The sequence below is a fragment of the Alligator mississippiensis genome, chromosome 5, assembly GCF_030867095.1.
Source record: "Alligator mississippiensis isolate rAllMis1 chromosome 5, rAllMis1, whole genome shotgun sequence".
Lineage (NCBI taxonomy): Eukaryota > Metazoa > Chordata > Crocodylia > Alligatoridae > Alligator > Alligator mississippiensis.
The window spans coordinates 167096115-167116683 of record NC_081828.1 but is presented as its reverse complement, the minus strand read 5'-3'; the positions used below and the strand labels follow the sequence as shown (position 1 = coordinate 167116683).

Genomic DNA, 20569 nt, shown 5'->3' with positions numbered 1-20569 from the left:
CCCACTGCCAGTTTGCAGCACGCAGGCAAAATTAGACCCCTGGGGGTAAAAAAAAAAAATGGAATTAAAAAAAGCCGGGCAGGGCACGGTCCCAGACTGTGCCATGAGGCAACTGGAGGCTGGGTCCTTCACAGAGATGGTCTGGCTACCAGAGCGTCTCTGTGGTTGGCCCTCGCCCTGGTGCTGAAGCACACTGCCTGCCTGTGAAGGGCAGGCAGCGTGCCAGCAGCAGGCTCCAGTGCCAGTAAGTAAGGGGGCTGGAGGAGGGGGGAGGGGACTATGGGGAGACCCCCGCTGGCCCTGCGTACTCCCCCAGCCCTCCTCTGCCTGCCCCCCAAGTCCCCCTGATCCCTTTTCTGCCTGGCCCCACCCCCACCTGCCCCCCCAAGACTCCCTGATCAATGCCCTGCCTGGCCCCATCCCCCCATCCTCCCGAAACCCCCGATCCCTGCCCCCTACCTCCCAGCATCCCCACAATAAAGAAAAAAATCCTTTCCAAAAACCACCCAGCACTTACCAGCAGTCTGGCTGCTGTCAGGGTCACTGGGGCCCTGCCCACACAGCGCGGGGCAGGAGGACAGCCCCAGCCCAGGCCCTGCTGCCACCGCTGCCCTGTGCTGCCTGGGGGGGCTGTGCCAGGAGGCTCCGGAGCTCCCACAGCTCCTGCTCAGTAAATAGAGGCTTTTTTTTTTCCTTTTTTTTTTCTTTTTTTCTTTTTAAGTGCTGGTGCCTGAGGTTGGTGGGACAGCCATAGTGGCCTGGGGGTGCAACTGGGGGCTGGGGCTGGGCAGGGCAGCCATTGAGGGGTCTGGGGGAGTGGGGTTGGGTGGGGTGGCCATCAGGAGGGCTACAGCAGCTGGTGGGGGATGGGGCCAGGTGGGGCAGCAATTGGGGTGGGGTATGTGGGCCCTGCAGTGGGCATGGTAACCCCTGTGGGGACCATGTGTGCCCTGTGGGGGCCATAGCAGAGTAACAGAGAGTAACTGGACTGCATGTCTTTTTGTATTTTGTCATAGGTTATACCTTTTACATATTTACTCAATATAAAACAAACTGTCAGGTCCAACCAGTATGCAAAACTAAAAGGAAAATGGAAGCATATATAATCTTTGTGGTTTAAAACTGGACTGTAGAGTGCAGAGAATTTGTGGTGAAAGAAGAGTCAACCCTACAGAACCGGAACTCTGTAAACCCTTGAATGAACTCTGTCACAGTTTTGTTTTTTTAATCCTTCAAATATTACTATTTTTCACTTTGATTTGAGCCATTGCATAAAATAAAGAAAAATCTTAGGCACTACTGAAGTACTACTGGGAAACATGCTAACTTTAAGTTACTGGGAGGTCTTGTTCACTTTGGGTACCTGTGCATATTATACTTTACAACAAGACAAGATTTGTTTCTATCGTAACAGCTATAAAATGTAGAGTGCAATATTAATAACAGCATTTCAAGAATCAGTGGGCCCTTTGTGGATGCAACATATGGTTTGGAAAATAAAACATACGGAAAGAAAATGGCAATTTACATAAAGTCAAATCAAGTGCTGGTGTAATGCCATTGATTTCAGTGGAGTTATCTGTTTATCCCAGATCTGGTTTTGGCCCATATTTTGAATTGGATGTCTGATAATTTTAAGTTGTCTCTGGGTTTGTCTTGTGCACTTGTGCAGGGACATTTCTTCATATCCTGTGTGGGATGCCCTGACACCAGGTCTGGGTGCGTCAATGTAAGCAGGTTGTTCGTGATTACTGTATCCTACATTGAACATGTAGGCAGGACTACCTGGATCCTTGGTGCCTCTCAGTACACCAGGTCGATGCTACCAGCCAGTTACTACACCCATCATTCCCCTGGGGACTGAAAAGCAGGAAGTGCAATACAGCTCTTTTCTTTTAGTACTCCTAGGGTGGTTCTACACTGCCCCTTTTTAAGAGTTTCTGATAAAGCTTTCTTTTAGCATTAAGTACCAAAATGTCATCTTTATATCCAAAAAGAAAGGAGAAATGCTCTAAATAATGAATAAAGGTCATAGTCTACTGATAGGTATTTACAGTAATAGGTAGACAGCAAAAAATCAGACCGAAAATAATGGAAGAAATAGAATTATACTGTAGTATAAACTCTGCTCAGATAAACATCCTGGTGTTTGGATTAATGAAAATATTAGTTCCTCTATTAATAGATAGATGCACAATTAACTAATTACCTGGTATCTAAACCTGCTGAAGCAAATTTGTGCAGAAAAAAGTCAAGACAAGATTCTGACACTCTCACTTTCACTGAGTACTGTCATTGTGCATAAGTCGTTCCATGAACTTCTTACACTAACACAATTCTAATTACATTTTCTATTTAACCTTGTTCATTGTGTAGTTTGGGTTTTTTTGGGAGGGGGAGTGGGGCTATGCAGGGATAAACAGAGAGTCAGCAAACAACACGTGACATCCATGGGGCCACAAAGGTGCACCTGCAAGTAAAAGTTGCCACTTATTTGAAATGTTTCAATAAGCAGAGGAGCTAGAATAGAAAGATGTAAGGTTTGATTTCAGATACACTGAGAAATTTCACTGAGCTAGAAAATCTGAGAGTAATCATTCCTAGCTTCTTTGCACATACTGTATAAGTAGAAGAGATATAAATCAGTACTAGATTTGGCTGGTTTGCTTTTCACTGTTGGGCAAAACCATTAGCACATATCCAATTGTGGCAGCCTGCCACTTTAAAAAAGATATTAAATCCATTTAGGTATGAGAAATTCATTAAGTACTGTCAGTACTGGCAAATGTTAACTCATGTGAGAAAGGGGTATATCAGCCTACATGGCCTAAGTGAGTAGAAGTTAAAGGAAGAGTTGGTATTGGCAAAAGTGAACAATCTAACTTGACACTATCTATGAATGAAACATTGTTAAACTTCTTGAAGGATGTCATACTGAAACTTAAAATGGTTAAATTTCTTGGCCTAATAATCCCTAAAGTTTTTTCTGTTTCTGCATAATTTCAAATGGCTTGGAATTGCTGTGGAACATATATAGTGAATGAAAAGCATTTTATACTGGGGGAGATGTAGTGTGGATTTACTTACCAAATGAAAAGAAATGTGTCCCAAAGTACAAATAACTAGCAGTGCTTATTGTAGTGGACAAAATGTCTACTACAATGTATATGGTGGGTCCAAATTGCCAAAGAAATTCCTCGTGGACATAGCGGAGGATCAGACACAAGGTGTACACTGAAGTGAAGTCTTTTTTAAAGACAATCCAGATGAAGCAGAGATTGTATCTTGCTCTGTCAGTCTGTGTCATCAAGGCTGGTATAATGATGGACCAAGTGATGTTGCTAATTTATGGGGGTGTGTTGAAATAACCTCAGGATAACCTGCACCAAGGCTTGCCTGTGTTCATACCCTAAAGGATTACAGAAAGGGAATGTCTTGCTGTAAGTATGATAAAGCAATACTAAGGTTTAGTTTAGATATGATAACATTTTGTTTTCTCTTGATTAAGAATAAAACAACACATTTGGGGGCAAATGCTTTTATGGTGGGAGAATGCATGATAATATGTTTCCCTTTCCTTACTAGCTATTTTGTAGTTGGGAGAGTTTAGAAAAAAAGAAAGAACAAGAATCACGGTAAAAAAGTATTTTAGGGTGTGGTTCTGTTTGTAATTAGCTTCGGGGGAGACTCACTATTGTAAAAGGGCTACATCTGCATTGAAGGCCTGCTGGATTTAAAGACAGTTCATATAATCCTGGCCCAGCAATATGTAAGACTTTTTATCTTGTAATAACTTGCTAGAAGAATGTAGTGGAAAAATGATGAGTCTGAAAATGGAGCAAGAACTGATAGGAAGATGGTTTTAGATCTGAAAATAAGGAATTTATTCTGAGCCAGTGATGGTTTAAATTTCATCAATCCAGATTAACCTTTATCCACTGAGTCATGTCACTTTAATTTGCCTTAATTTTTTTTACTGGAAAAAAACTGCTGGGGTGACAAAGATAAAGGATTACTTGTTTTTATAAAAGAACTGGGTGTCTAGAGAGGAGGGGGTTGGAGAAAATTAGGCTTTGTGTTTTGACTAATTGCTTTTTGGTGTTTTCCTTACCCTAAAATGAAGTGTTGCTCTTATAATATCCATGGAAAAAATTCTAATACTCCAGACTCTTGGTGGGGGGAGGAGGGGGGAGAGAGAGAGTTTTTCTTGGGTTTCCTTGAGGAGCCTCTGCCGCAGAAGCAGCAGCACGGAACAAGGAACTACAGTAATGAGCTAGGGAGAATTATAGTTGCCTTCTGGAAACAGATATACAGATTCTGGTAAACCCAAGCCCTGCAACAAGCATAAACGGCAATAATTCCAAGAAGTCAGATATGGTTTGTTTTTGTGAGCAACTCATTTGTGCAAATGATATAGGTAGGCAGCACAGGGAGATTAACGCCATAATGAATGGGTTACTTTGGCCAGTTGTATTTTGCTTTACTAGCAGCTTCTTTACAATTCACTTTCTTCTAATTTTAGACTGAAGAAAGGATGGCTCCAGGCAGGCCCTACTGATTGACTGATACTTTATTTTAGAAATGAGCTGGTTCTGGGGTTTGGGCTGAAGAAACTAGTACGGCCATGAGTTGCTCTTGGAGGTGGCTTAGGATGAAAGAGTCAGGTCCACTTCAAACGAGACTTGCCAAGTGCTTTAAGAGCCATTATTTATTTATACCTGAACGCTTGCTAAGAAGAATTTTTCCAGCTCTTTGAGTTGGTCTCATAAAAAAAAGAGATCAGATTCACCCAAAGAACCGTGTCTGCCTTAAGAGCCATTAGGCCAAGATGGAAATCGAAAAATTAAAAACAGTTTTGGGAGCTGCCTGAAATGTGCCTTCCTTGTTCCAGTCCTTTGGGCAAATGTGATACCTTTTATTAGGCCAACTACTTGCGCGGGGGGGGGGGGGGTGAAAAATTGTTCTGTGCAAGCTTTTGGGCACAAACCCCCTTCTTGAGGGGGAGGGAGAGGCTGCTGGGCTGGGGGGACCGGGAGCCCGTCCATGTGCAACGCGCAGGGCTGCGGAAGTGCAAAGAGGGAGGGGGCAAAGTGGCTTTGGATGATTGCCACTGGGCTGCAAGCCGGCTCTCCCCTCTCGAGGCAAGCGGCCAGGTGAGGGCTGCGGGCAGTCCGTACCCGGGCCGCGCAGAGCGGGGAACAAGGCTGCGACTGAGCCGGCGTCGGGCCGGGGGAAGGGGCTCCGCTGAAAGCCCTTCCAGTTGTCTGCACCGCTGCCGCCAGCCAGGGGCGCCCGGCGGGGAGGAGCGAGGCAGCGCCCGTCCCGCTCCCAGGCCTCGCCCCCTCGCCCCGCCCGGCCCGCCCCGCCCGGCCCCCTGCGCTGGAGGAAGCAGGAGACTCGGCTACTTCTGCATTTGCATCTGCGGCGCCCGCCCTGTCCTGTCCTGTCCTGTCCTGTCAGCGCCCCGCCGGCGGTCTGCTCGCCCCGTCTGCCTGCCATGGCCAAGGAGCTGTACCACAAGGAGTTTGCCAGCGCCGGCCAGAAGAGCGGGCTGCAGGTCTGGAGGATCGAGAAGCTGGAGCTGGTGCCGGTGCCCGAGAGCCTGCATGGCAACTTCTACGTGGGAGATGCCTACCTGGTGCTCTTCACCGTCAAGAGGAACAACGGCACCTTCTACAAGCTGCACTTCTGGCTGGGTAAGAGGCTGGGGAGCGGAGGAGACACTGTGCCCATCTATGCTTGTGGCGAAGGCTCAGGCAGCTCCTGGGGACTTGCCGATGCTCTGGGATGCCCCACTTGGAGATCCTCCACTGAGGGCTGGAAGGGACCTCAGGAGGTCTTCTCCAACCCCCACCTCAAAGCTGGGCCGGCCCCAACTACATGGCTGCAGCCAAAGCTTTGTCTTCTAGCCCGCCCAGGGTGGAGAGGCTGCCACCTCTCTGGGTAACCTGCTCCAGTGCTTTACTACCCTCCTAGTCCAAGTTTTTCCTGATCTCTAACCTAAACTTCCCTTCTGCAGCTTGAGATCGTTGCTTCTGTCCTCTGCCACCACTGAGAACAGCCCAGCTCCAACCTCTCTGTAACTGCTGTTCAGGAATTTGAAGGCTGCTATTAAATCCCCCCTCAGTCTTCCCTTCTCCAGACTAAATAAGCCAGGCTCCCCCAGTCAGTTAAAGAGTATTGCTTGCAAGAAGCAGGGTAAAAAAAAAGAAGTTAGATTTAGTTTGGATGCTGAAAGAGGGTGAGGTGTTGCCAAAAGTTAAGGGACCCACCAAGGTGCAGGTGTCAGATCTGTGGTTTGGACAGTGAACTGGGGTAAGTTTTTGTTTTAGTTAAACTGTAAATATCTACTGGGTCCCTGCTAGCGGTTTTTGCCTAAACCTGCCAGATCCAGATCCTAGACCTGAAGGCTCTTGTAGTGTTGAGTGTAACTATGTTCGAATGTTTAAGGAAGTGCTTTTTTTAGACTTGGGGGTACCCCTTGTTGGACTCAAGGTACTGCTCAGAAAACACCCACTCTTAGTTTCCATGAAAAAATAATAGAGCAGGCTTTCTGTTGCAAAGAAATCAGGACTGCAACAGGTCAGCATGTTTTTAACGTTAAGGATTCCCATTTGAAATTTCTGGGTTTCTCTTGTTTGCACAGCTAACAGTACTAATATTGTATGGCACCCGCTGGTACCCTTGAAAAGATCTCGAAGCACCTAGGGTGTTGCAGTATCCGGCTTGAGAATCATTAATTTAAGGTGCTGCAGGAAGAACTGAACGTGTTCTCTACTTTAGCAATGGATCTAGGTCCAAAACCAAGCAGGATCTAGCCAGGGTATTTGTGATATGTTTGGGCTGGGATGCAGAGGGGTCCAGAGTGCGTTTGTATAAGAGGAACTTCTACTAAAAGTGTAGCTGGGGAAGGGAGGGAGTTAAGGACAAAATGTACAAGTAAATCTTGGCCCACTGAAGTTATTGGAAGCTTTGCAGTTGATTTTTACTGGCGCCAGAATCCTTACTTCAGCATCCCAAGGTTTGGGGGTTTGCAGGGCTGTTGCACCAACATGTATCAGGATCTTGAATTTATTTGTAGACAGAACAGCTAGACTTCCATTTTAATGGTACAGGGGGAGGGAAGCAAAGAGCCTCTTTCCTTCCATCCCTATACTAACAGATCTTCTAGGTGAGCACAAGCTCTTCCTGAAGTAAGTAGAACAACTGAGGCTTATGTTTGTCAGCTATAGTTTCCAGGAAACAGTTAGTATAACGTTAGAATCCTAAAGCAGGGGAAAAGGAAACATCTCAAGGGATTGAGACTTCCCATAGTCACCAATGTCATTTTACTTTTTAAGGCTATTTACGCAGCTGTAGAAACGTTTTTAGCTTGTCTTTTTCCCCTATCTCCCACCATTCCAAGGTCTGTCTTTGCATGTAGCTATGAAAAGTAAAATTGATTGTGATACCCATTGTCAGGTATCTACTAATACATCGCAGTCTATGTGAAGCCTCATTTCCCAGGGATCCCAACATTGCTCTGATTTTCCAACAGGTGTTTTGGATGGGTTGAGGAGCAATTCTGGAGCAGAGTTGTGGATCTAGTATTATTCCTGGCAGGGTTATACTGGGCTCACCCAGTTTCACTTTTCTCCAGTTGAAAATGAGAGTCATCGTATGGGTGGAATATTGGACAAAATCTGCCTTATTGCCAGAAGTGCACTCAGATGTGGTAGAAGAGAGGATATTTTGACAGATATTCGCTTATGCCAAAGGCATTGGATGCTATTATCGGGGTTTGGCACTGAAATTAATCAGCTTTGGCTCTATGCTGTATGTTTTGCATTTATCTTTTATTGTTAGTATAGTGGTCAAAGTATGGAGCTGTTTCACAGTCGTTAATAAACCCCTAGCCTCTTCAGAGCTTATGATCAAAATAAGAACTGGCATTCTAATTACCATTAGAACCACACTCAAACAGGAACTAACCACTTGTTTTCTGCTTTTCAAACTTTAAAAAATGTAGAAAACGTTTGCAACTTCTGGCTTTCCACAAAGCAGAGATTCATTGACATTTCCCTGCTTTATGGTGATAGTGTAAAAACAGTACTGAGGAATCTTTGTTTTCCATATCTTTGCACATGTAAAACAAATAAATACTTCTCACCAAATACACAATCTGGCTCTCTTTGCAACTGGCCCAAGGCATGCCACTCTGTGAAATGTGCTCATATCTTTATACTAAGGATAGCTTCATGTGGTATAGATAGACATTGTTCTTTGTGCAAATGGAAGCTAGAGTTGTGCATTTGATTACTTCAGGGAATACATTAAATACTTCAGGAAAACTTTTCCTGCTATAAAGCAAGTCAGTCAACGTGAGGGAGGTGAAAGCACACCAAAGGGTAATGACAAAGTATATATTGCTAGGAAAAGAACACGGGTAGATCTTCAAGGGCCTATATGACAGCAAAGTGCATAAATCCCACTGAATTTCTATTAGTGTGAGGCCCCTTAAGATTTTTTTCTATTTAGAATATCCCTGTATTCATGAACAAACTAACAGGGCATAGCAGGTAGAAAAAAATATTGGTATCCAGAAGAGTGGGTACTTATGGAGGAGGCAGGTGTATAGTGCTCTTAATATGAGTGTTCTGGCTTCATATTGCATAATGTTTGGGAGAAGGCTTTAGGGTAGGAGCTTAGGGTAGGAGCCCATCTGGATGGTTGTGATTGTCCTTCCAGCATCCCAGGCATTGGCATTTGTAGAGATGAGTCTCTGTTCATTTCCTTTCATGGAGAAGAAAGAGGATGAATATAGAAAATAGGATTGCTTTGCTTTACCTTTATCTTGTTGCAGCTCTTCATGAGGACAATGACTGTAATCAGATCTCATGTAGCAGGTTTAAACCAGGGGTCAGGAAGGAATTGTCTTCTCCTGATGCATGGGTTGATTTCTACATTTATTTCCCTTTCCTCCAAAGCCTCAGGGATTGGCTATCTAGGGAGATGGGATAATGAGAAGCATTTGCAGATGCTCTGATGGTACAGTAAATCCTCTTAGGTGTCTAACTGGTGCATCTTCTTCATACTCTCAGGATCATTATTTGATCAAAAATCAGTCTGGTATTTAGTTGCATTTAATATCCTTGGCTTTCAAATGTTCATGGAGTTCCCATTTTCCAGTCATGCACTTTAGTTGGTAATTGGCTCCAGGGATGAAATCTCTGCATTTGTATAATAACCTCCCTGATCCCATAATTAAGCTAAGTAATATAGCAGGGCCAAAGAAATATTGGAAGTATGATACTTCCCATGTTGCATTGAATTTAGTTTCCTTACGTGGGGAGAACCTTAAGTAAAAGCTTTAGAGGGTGTACTTTCAGAACAGTGAGTGAGGCTTTCTCTGTTATATAATTGTAAGACTGAAAGTATTTCAGGACAGGTACTGTCATTTTGTTATATCGATATAGTGTAAAAAGAACCTTGATCTTGGATGAAGCATCTTGTTTGTAGCCTAGAGTAGAATCAGCAGAGTTTTTAAATGTGCATCTGGTTTTAAAAAGGTCCTTTGTATCCAGTCTTTCAGATGCCATAAGACAGAAAGTACATACTTCAGTTGACTGAAGTATTCCAAAAGGCTCTTCTCTCCACTCTTCAAAAACAGTATTTTTAAACTAAAATCTCATGCAATTTACAGATGTGGCATTGGTGACACAAAAAAGAGCTTAGAATTTGAGAGATCTTTCTCAATTATTTGACTTTTCTAACTCCACTTCCCCCCTGTAGAGCACACACAGGGCCAGATCATATAACAATTTACTCTTATCTGCAAGAGCACTAAAGGGACCAGCATTAATTAACTACTTGTATGCACAACTGTCTTTGCTCTGTGGCTGTGAAGACTTCAACCTTGTGTAATAGGTTAGATCAGTCCCTTTTTGTGCAGCCTGTGGTGCAATAGGAAGCGGAGAAAAGTTTTGCTAGTGTGTCAGGCTCATAAGAGTAGGTCCACCAGGCACAATGCAGAGCTGTGCAGAGGTTTCCAAATTATTGCTAAATGAGCCAGCTAGAACGCAGGTGTACTACTGGAAGTAGTATTGCTGCATTAGCAGAGTACTTTGCCTGGGCTAATACAATCTGCTGTCTATAACCCAAAAGTTAAGACAGTCAAAAAGCCCGAGGCTGAATCTTCACAGGTTAGTCTTTTGATTCCAGAAATGCAGCCACATGCTTGCAGTGGCCCAGGCCAGAAGCCAGGGGCTGCTAGAGCATGCCTTCTTGCTTGGCTGGAGCAGACAGCTTGGGCCAAGGATAGCCTGCCTACCTTGAGGGGAGGTTGCAGGGGAGGTGCAAAGTATACTGGGATGCTGGGGGACTGAATTAACTTGAATCTTGGGGGCATCTGGGACAGAACTTCAATAAAGTGATTTAACCTCAATCAGTGAAATCTGAAACTACATTCATCCAGGTTTATCTTATACCGGTTTCAGCCATTTTGTAAGTGGTTTATGTGCACTGAACTTTTTGTTGTGTTACACATTTGAACCGGTTTCTGATCACTTATACTGGTTTATGTGTCATTTATGTCCCTAGCCAAAGTATCCTCCTGAGGCTGGAGAAGATCTCTCTGTGTCTCTCGGCATTCCTTTCAGCAAGTATTGGTTGGCTTATTGCTGAGGGTAGCAGCTTGTGCTTTGCCTGCAAGGATTGGCTTGTTCAAACCATGCCTCCTTAGAACATCATTAATACCTATATCCATTTACCAGCTGTATCTTCTGATTCACCCTTGTAGCATAAGGAAAAGCTCTTTGGATGCTTTATTTATGGGGTTTAGGTTTAGTTTTTTGCATGCCAGTGCTGCCAAATAGGATTGAGTGATCTGATGGTGTCAATATTCTAGGTTCTTAGTTACCGAAAATGTTAGCTGGTGATGCTGTCTTTGAAACCACACAAGTAAAGTCATGCTGGTCCATGATTTTTTCTAATTCTAAAGGCTTGGTGTTTTTTATATATTTTTCCCCCCAGAAATTAATTACCCAAGTGGACACGAGGGGTGTCTACACACCTGCTCTGAGACGGGGTGGTGGAGCGGTGTTTTAATTAAAGTAGCTTCCGGACAGCCACTTTAATTAAATGCTCTGAAACGGGGTGGTGGAGCGGTGTTTTAATTAAAGTAGCTCCCGGACAGCCACTTTAATCAAATTGGCTCGTTCGACAAGTTTTAGTTAAAGTGCCCCCACCGCTATTTTGAAATGCGAGCCACTGAATACATGTGACACTGCAGCGCGCTGGAACATTCTAATTAAAATGCTGTAGCAGACTTAATTAATCGAATCTGCTCTGACATGTTCTAATTAGAATGTATCAAGCCATGTGTATAGGTACCCGAGGAGCCCAGATCAACTCCAATATATATTAATTGGCCCTGAGTCTCTTTTTGGCTTACACTGAGGTAGACATATGAAGAATTAGGCTCATAAACTTCAACAGAGCTTGCTCTATGTCCAGAATGATTTTCACCTGACTTTAAGTAATATCACACTAACAATCATCTTTGCATAGCAGCTGTTATATTTGGTATATGAAAAGACTCAGTTGCATTTAATATCCTTGGTTTTTAAATGTACATGGAGTTCCCATTTTCCAGCCATGCACTTTAGTTGGTATTCAGTATAAATATAACGCTACTCTAACGGCTGTTTCCTTGGACCCTGAACCCTATGTCATAATCGCATGCTATAAAGATATAAGATCTAGTCCTGATGGACTGATGTACAATTCTAATTAGACCTTTAACAGTAATTTTAAACAGGTACCCGTCTTCAGATAAAAAGCTGTTAATATATGAAAGTGTTTCACTACCATTCTGCCCCTGGCTCCTTAACTTTGTCTTATGTATGACCTCACACTAACTGGTCTGGTATCTGGAAACCAATTGAGCTATGCTGTTCAGGATCAAGCTGTCAGGGATTGAGCTTTCTCTTGTCCAGTCCATCCTACATGAGGTGGGAAAACCCATGAAAACTGTACTTTTTAAATTTCTCATAGTTGGCTTCTGGCTGGCTGATCCCTAGTTGGGGGGTTGCTCTTCTACTAAACTAAAATATTTCTTTTAAAGCCAGGGACGTGTATGATCCTGCCTTTTAGAAGACTGGTTAAGATAATACCCCTCCATTTAATTACAGTATACAAAGGAAACTCTTATACACAAGTAAAAACAGCTACACCAAGTCACTTGTAGTCACTAAGGTTAGATTACACTTAATGCACTTTAAGCACGCAGAAAGTGCTTTACAGCCATAACAGACCAGACGTCCATGGTGCACAAACTGCATTAAAAAGGCAAATCCCACTTTAAGTTAACCCTGGATGGATGTGTACCAACCTAAAGCACTTTCTGTTACAGCACTTAGTCGAATATCTGTGCCAGAGCCCATCGAGGGTTAACTTAGAGCACAATCACTGCCATCCCAGGTGGCATCGCACAGGGCTGTAATACATCTTGGGCAAAGCTTGTTTGCTGTGTCTGAGTGCTGGGCTGGCCCCAGCCCCATGCACAGCTTGCCTGGGGGGTGGAAATGTGGGTTTCTGTCCTGACACCCACCCCAGCTCTGTGACACACTGAATTTATTGTACATGGAAACTTGGTACTTCCAGTTCAGGAAACTTGGTTTTCCCATCCTACCTTCGATATTAGTATCCCAAGTAACCACTGTCTTTTGCCTCTTGGACTTCCCTAGGGTTTTCCATGCTCCAGCTCAAAACAAATAATAATTATAGTATAACAAAAATGAAAGCAGCTTCTCACATAAAATAATTTGTTTCATTAAACTCAAATTGTATTACTCGGGGAAGGTAAGACAGGAAAGAATCAGATATCTACATCGCCTGTTTCATTCTATAGAAAGCCAGGTCTGAGAATACTTAAGACATGGTCCTGAAGGATGTTCAGCACTTTTTCTGAAGGGTCAAAACTCTGATGGGAAGGAAATGTTGGAATATACCAAATGTATAATCTGCTGAATGTAGCCCTAAGAAACCACAAATCTATTAGGCAACATGTTAGGTTGAACTGTTAAATAAGTGTACTATAATTTTCTTATAATATTATATGTATTATAAGTTTCTTATAATTTCAGGAAAAGAATGTACTCAGGATGAAAGTGCAGCTGCAGCCATCTTTGCTGTTCAGATGGATGACTACCTAGGAGGGAAGCCTGTGCAGAGTAGAGAAATTCAAGGATATGAGTCTACTGATTTTGTTGGATATTTCAAAGGAGGCATTAAGTACAAGGTAGATCACCTTCAAAAACACCTTTATTTATTTATTTTTTCAAAAGGCAGAAACAACCCCTGTTGGGCAAAAGAAAATACTCTGCTTTCTACCTGCATTTAATAAAATGCAATCCCATTGGCACATTTAATGTCTTAGAACCAGTAAGGCAGGGTGACTGAGGCAGCTGACCCAGGCACTGATTTAAGGTGGGGCTGGGGGCAGGAAAGGGGCAGAAAACCACCAGCTGCTACCACAGATGCACAGTTATGCCAGCTGGAAGCTTCTGCTGCTCCCATGTTGCAGCAGTCTCAGGCAGCTGGGTGCCTTATCATTCCTCTGCTTAGGGCTTTTGCAAAAACAGATTCTACTTGTAATTTTATAATTGTTTTATAGAAATATCATGGTCTGCAGTAATAGCTATATATGATCTGCTTCTACTTTGTTTACGTGGCCTCATACTTTTCTCCAAGTAACAGAACTTATTACAATTGCAGTATTTTCAGCCTAAGGTATTATTTGATTTATTGACAAAGAGCAGGCATGGAAAGGAATATTTTTCAGAACACATTACAGGCTTAAAGTCCACCGACCATGGTTGTCCAGCCTTCCAGAAAAGTGCCTCCTGCTTGTCCACATGCCTGCTATAAATGGAGGAAGTTGCCCAAAAATTTGAGATCGCATAAGGATTAACAGTCCAGTTTTGCAATCTCACAATCCTGAGGCTTTCTTTCATGTCTGCTCATAGGTGTGTGGTAAATACCAGAGGAACAAAGCTTGGTCTTCTTGCTTCAGGGTATTTCTGCTTTTGGTTCCATGTAGCAACCAATGCATGGGCATAGATAAGAAAGAAGAACAATGTAGACGATACCCCTCCTTTATTTATTTATTTATTTATTTATTTATTTATTTTTTGGCTTGAAAAAATCTTTTTTGGTTGTCCTTCCCGACTAGATTAATAATAAAAAAAATGTTTGCTGGGGCTTTTTTTTTTTTTTAAGCCAGCTCTTGTAAACAAATTATAATCAAACTTTATTCAACATTTCAAAACCTTAAAATCTTCAATCTGCGCCACCCACCACATTTTCAGATGTTGCACTCTGAAAATATAACATTAATATGAAGTTGAAGAATCAGGTGTTATAAGCAAGTGTGCTTCAGTATAAATTCACAGTGGTGCTGCTTGTAACACAACTGTGTGAAAGGTTATTGTACTTAGGTTGTCCTATCCTGATTAAATAAATAAATGAAACCCTCAGGGAATGGAGGAGTTGTTACCAAGGTTCCACCTATTCTCCTACTTCTTTTTTCATCCTCATCAAGAAGTATATAGATGGATTCTTGGACAGTTTGTAAAGTGTTTAGTGTTGAATGTAGGCATGTGGTCCAGGTCAGTCTAAGCTCCAAGGAAAAGAGTTTATGAATGCTCCTTTGTAGTAGCATACACTTGGTCACATTGTTTCCTAGATGGAAACTCCATGTTAGGCACAAGGCTGCTCCCACGTACTGTAATTACTTGATTAATTACTGCATTCCAGCAAACTAGCGTCCCCATGCTGAAAAATGGTGGCAGGGACTCTTTAACTAAAGTGTTCAATGAGCTTTAGTTAAAGCATCCCCACTGCCATTTTTCAGTGTGGTGATGCTGATACACGTGATGCTCCAAGTGCTTTAGTTGAAGTGCCCTCTTCACCCATGCACTCCCCGAGCACATGTATAAACACCCAAGGAGTTTACTCCATGCCATGTCTAGACCACAGACTTACTGTATCCAAAGCATAACCCTCAAACAAGCTGCCCTGCTCTATGCATGCTTTTCTGCAACAGCTGTAACTAGCTGTTGCACTGTTAAACTAGCTGTAACTGCCTCACTGGGGATAGAGTAACTGATTCTGTAGTGTCAATTAGCCTGCCCACAGGCTAATTAAGGGATAGGTAATAGGTAGTTACCACAGAGAGGCATCTACAGTGCTCCAGGTTAGTGTGTATAGAGCAGCATATCATGTTGGGTGCCACTACCAGGGACAGTAAACTGTCTAGACGTAGTCCCAAAGAACTGTTTTAAAATTGCCCTTCCTTTTTTGCTCATACTGTATAGTCCATATAGACTGCCCTGTTGACTTCTGCCCTGACAGTCTGGGTTGTCATAAGGCTGTACTTGATACCTCCACATGGCTACAGAGAATGGTGAAGAGACCAGTTGGTGCCATGTTCTCCATTCCTTATTCAGACGGCTTTTCTAGGGATGTGTGCTGCTAGTGTCAGGGCAGACTCCAAGGGTAGTCCCACACCACTGGGGAGCTGAATTTAAATGGTTTCCTTTTGCTGATAGAAATGCAGAGGCAAAGGTCTGGCTGCATGATACTCTTGGTGATCTGCGGTCAGTACTGATGAGCTCAAAGCACGTTCTGTGCGTCTCTTGTATGTATGTCTGAGGTCTGGGTTCTCACTTGTTGTTGTCGTGCATAAAAAGCAGATTCACAGGGGAAAAAAAGCTTTAACCGAAGTGTTGGGTTTTTTTTAATGCTCTTTTTATATTTAGGCAGGTGGTGTTGCTTCTGGCTTTAAACATGTGGTCACTAATGATCTGACTGCACAGAGACTTCTGCATATCAAGGGCCGGCGCGTAGTAAGAGCCACAGAAGTTCCCCTCAGCTGGGCCAGCTTCAACAAAGGCGACTGTTTCATTATTGATCTTGGAACTGTAAGTTTTTCTAAAACTAAGATATTGAGACAATAAAAGCAACATCTTTACTTAAGTCTGGAATATAATCGATATATATATTAATCTTCTAACTCGCATACAAGCCAAATGGAAGGCCTACTGCCTCAGAAAGCTGTTGTAGCAACATATGAGGATTTGGAGGTTCTATGATTTAGTACTAATGGATGACATTGGGAAGTTTATTTTTATTAACATCAGAACATAATAAACCAGATTATGACTTAGGCTGTGACCCACCCCATCACTGAATGGTTTAAGTTTGACTTCAGTATGATTAGGATTTTGCTTGTTTCAGTTGCTTATACTGGGTGCATCTACACATGCGCTTTACTGCAGAGTTGACTAATTAGCTCTGCAGTAAATTGTCACCATCTACATGTGTGCCAATATTAAGGCACAGTGAATTAATTCACTCCACTGTAGGATAGTAAAACATATGGTAGACTAATTATGTGCACTGAAACGCATGTGTAAATTGTTACGGGCTGGCTGGGGCACAAGGGTGCTAAAGTGTAGGGGCTGCTTGCCACCTAGCCCCTCATTCTCGTGCTCTAGCCAGATCCAAAGCTTCCACCTGAAGCTTAGGGCTGACCCACCTGAGCCTGCTGTCAGCCTGGGGCTGCTCCACCCCAGCTCAAACTTCTGTGATCCTGGACGCATGTGAAGATACTATGCCTGGGAAGCTTGCACTGGAGTTTATCACGTCACCTTAAATGGCATGGGTAGATGCACCCATTGGCTGGATCCAGCTGTGCAGACACACTCAGTTGGTGGCTCTGTAAGCCTTCTTGCTGGGTTACAAACCTCATGTGTTGCACGTTAAACTGTGCATGTCGTTGCTGGCTCCTCCATCTCGCACACTGTGGAGCCCCTGTGCTGCGGCACCCTTTGCCTCAGCTAGCTGGGGTGCAATATGCCTTGAGATGGGGGAGAAGGCAGCCCTAGGCTGGCTGCTCCCCTGTCTCTGCATGCCTTATACTTAAAGAGACATATGAGGGGCTTAGCCTTCTATGTTCTGTTCTTCTTACATGCATGATTCCAATGATGCTTTGTTCCTTATACAAGGAATGAACAAAAGATTACAATTGTTAAATGAGGAAATTGGCTTTGCCTTAAGATTAAGTACTTAATATTCTTCATCCCTTTACATGGTTTTTCATCAAAAAGAATGTGCTTTAAACGTAACTATAAAAATAACATTGCTATAACAATCTTACTACATATTTTAAAACAATGATAAGCTTACCGTAAAATTATTTAGTTGCTCCTGTGGGCACAGACAGAAGTGACGATTTTCACGTGATCTGGCCACAGAAGGCAGTTTATAGCCATGACCAAACACAGTGCACAGCTGCAGACAGCTTCAAAACTGTCTAATTGGGTAAAAATTTGACCCCTTATTGCATGCTTCTGCCTGCACTGCCTGCCAGCCTGCCACTGTTTTCAGAATGGGAGGGTGGGAAAGGGAGCAGAGGGAGTTCAATCTGAAGGGTGGGGTGGATGAATTGGAATCCCACCCTTCAGATTTGGCTGGGGAACCCCTAAACGAACTGATCCCTTTTCCCCCTTTCCCTGCCCCCTCTGATCCCTTTTCCCCCTCCTATTATGAAACAGGGACAGGCTGGCAGGGAGGAAGGGCCATTGCTAGGGGAAACCAGTAGTAGGCTGGGAGCCAGCAGCTAGATTCCTCTATTCCCCTGGAACCAACAGTGAACTTCTGTTTGTTCCAAGGGATCATTATAACTCAGAACGCTTCCTGCAAAGTGTTCTCAGTTACAGCAGGTAGCTGCACTTCTGTCTGCACCCTCTATTTGAAGACGCAGTTTCCAACAATGCTTACAACATGTTGAGGATATTTGAACATAATCCTTCTGACAAGCAGAAGAAGGGGATTAAGAGAAGCAATCCTCTACCTTCAGGCTCTTGAATGAAAAGTATAGAGAATGACTTTCTGCAGATGTTTTTTCTTATGTACTTCATACAGAGGTTTCTCAGATTCAAATAAGCAGTGGAAATGTGGCTATAGAATTAGCATTTAGCTTTGTTTTGTTTTTCATTTTTATATTAAAACTGGAATGTAATCATGATTAAATGCAATCCATGTTAGCTAAACAAGTTCTAACTATGCCTGACACATCTGTGTATATATCAGTTAATATATTTAAAGTAGGAGAGCAATGTGAGGAAAAAATGTGGAGTCTTCTCCTTACAGCTGAAGTTTTAACTTAAACAATTTGGGAAGGAAAATGCTCAGCAGGTGAAACAGATTTTGAGATGAGGGCTCCTTAACTAGGGAACAAGAATCTATTCTAAACTCTTGTTATAAACTGACTTTACTATGAAAGAGTTGGGACTTGCATTATGTGCAAGTAGCCTCTTGAAAAAGGCCTAGTATATGCCCTGATTGATCTTGTTTGTGGCATAGGGAGAGAGTTTTGTTCATTGTATAGTTTCTTATATTTTTTGCTCAGAGAAAATATTGGCAGCAGGTACGAAATGGGCTGTATTTGATTTGGATTCGGCTTGAATCGGGAACAGTGATTCAGTTCGTTGATTCCGATCACTGCCCTGATTTGATTCGGCTGAATCTGAAAATTCGATGCTGATTCAGAGAATCAGAGATTCAGCCATAGACGCAGCTTTAAATGTTTCTTCTATATACCTCGAGTTACCAGATGTAGCTCGTGGATGGAGCATCTCACAGGGGTGCAGGGGGCCCCCCCCCATGTGTTTGGCAGCGAACCTGGAAGTGGACTGGAAGTACTTTCAATCCACTTCCAGGTCTGCCACTGAGCACGCTGTGGGCCCTGTGCCCCACTGGCTCAGCAATCAGCCATGGGGGGACCCTGGGTGCCCCCCCAGACCAAGGAGACACCAGTCGCCATGCTGAGGGGATGCGGAGGAGCCCCCCTGCATGCTCCTCAGCGGACCCGGAAGTAGACTGGAAGTGTTTCTGGTCCATTTCCAGGTGTGCTGCTGAGCCTGCTGGGGAGCCTCCCGTGCTCCTGTGGGATGCTTCACCTGCCCCACCACTGCAGCATTCACGAGCCACCTGGTACCTTGAGGTATGCAGAAAAAACATTTAAAGCTGCGTCTATATCCAAATCGCTGAATCTTTCTGAATCTCTCCGCATTGATACAGGGTGTTCTGATTCAATTCAGAGAGATTAAAGGGTCTCCTGATTTGATTCGGATTTGGAGATTCGGCCACCAAATTGGGCCGAATCAAATCAGGGACTGAAGCTTCGCACAGCCCTAATGCTCTTGATGAATTGTGTATTATAGTTAAAGTGCCCAGAGGTACTTGTTTCAACAGAAACATACATACATGCTTTGTTGTTGTTGATGTTGAAACTTTCTCTCTCCTTCTACAATACTTCCCTCCAGTCATTTAACAAACAGCCGAAAGTGTTCAGAATTCAAACTTTTGTCTGTAAATAGCATTTTAGGATTGAACAAGAGACACCCCAGAAGAGCCAAATTCCCCTCCCTCCTACCTTTCTGCAAAAAATCCTTGTGCAGATAAGGGGATAAACATACATGGAAATGGCTGCTTTGAGAGTAGTCCTGTTGGAGGGCTTAATTCTCTTATGGGGTTCTGCTCCTAACCTTCAAACATTCACTGATTCAAGTGGGAGTTTACTCTACTCAGCAGTCCTCCCATTCAGGTTGCATTAAATAATTTACTGCTTACGGATCTGACAGTGACATTGGAATTGTGCATGTGCTGTATTTAGCAAATTAGTATCTGATTTACCCAGGTTGTTAAAACCCCCCCCCTGCATTTTTCAAAAGAACTGAACAATAATAACACTTCTGGAGAAATTTCCCACTCTTTTTGGCACATCTTATTCAGTGAAAGGAAAGAATTAAGTCCTGCAAGTGATTTAATTTTTAGTTTATGGTCCAGGTTTAACTAGGTTGTAAACCAATACTCACTTGTTGCGTCAAACTTGAGAGAGCCTACAGGAAATCACTGTCTGATCTGCTGTTTGATAAACTAGAGGTGACATGGTGATCATGTGTTCATACACAGGAAGAGATAAATCATAAAGCTCATTGATGGAATCTATGTGATATTTTTATCATGCATGTTCAAATCATCAGGTTGGCTGAAAGTTCCTGGTCTGCATATTTGTCACTGCTGTTTGTCTGATTTACAGAATCTTTAGGTTAATTGTGGGTTTAGAAAAATACATTAGCATCCAGAACTATGCTGTTATTGTATTTTAAGGCATTATTTTGTAATATATATATATATTTTTTTTCTGTAGGTGAGGTTAGGAAGTAAAAAGCCAAGGCATGTTACAATTTCAAAATTAAAAGTGATATATGTAAGGTTTGGGTCACATATCTCCAAGAATAGAGCTGTCTTATTTGATTTGCAAAAGGTTTCCCATTATAACCTCCTGTTTTCTTAAAGATGATAATTTTGGGTGGAAATTTTCCATGGCTGGGTATCTCAATCTTAGAAATAAAACCTCCTCTTTTTTTTTCAAGGAGATTTTTATTTCTTGGTTAAATATTTGAAATAAACTGCATCTTGAGTGAGATTCCTTTGAATTGGAACATCTGAAGGCTTTAGT

General features: G+C 42.9%; 1 protein-coding gene across 1 annotated transcript in view; it reads left to right on the top strand.

The window, feature by feature from the left end:
- The first annotated feature begins 5363 nt into the window (after positions 1 to 5363).
- The window catches only part of SCIN (scinderin), a 91712-nt gene continuing 76506 nt past the window's right edge, over positions 5364 to 20569 (top strand). The window contains exons 1-3 of the mRNA XM_006261770.4: positions 5364 to 5696; positions 13125 to 13279; positions 15801 to 15962. Of these exons, the coding sequence (XP_006261832.1) occupies positions 5498 to 5696; positions 13125 to 13279; positions 15801 to 15962 (516 nt within the window). The 5' untranslated portion in view covers positions 5364 to 5497. The remainder of the gene's footprint in view (positions 5697 to 13124; positions 13280 to 15800; positions 15963 to 20569) is intronic.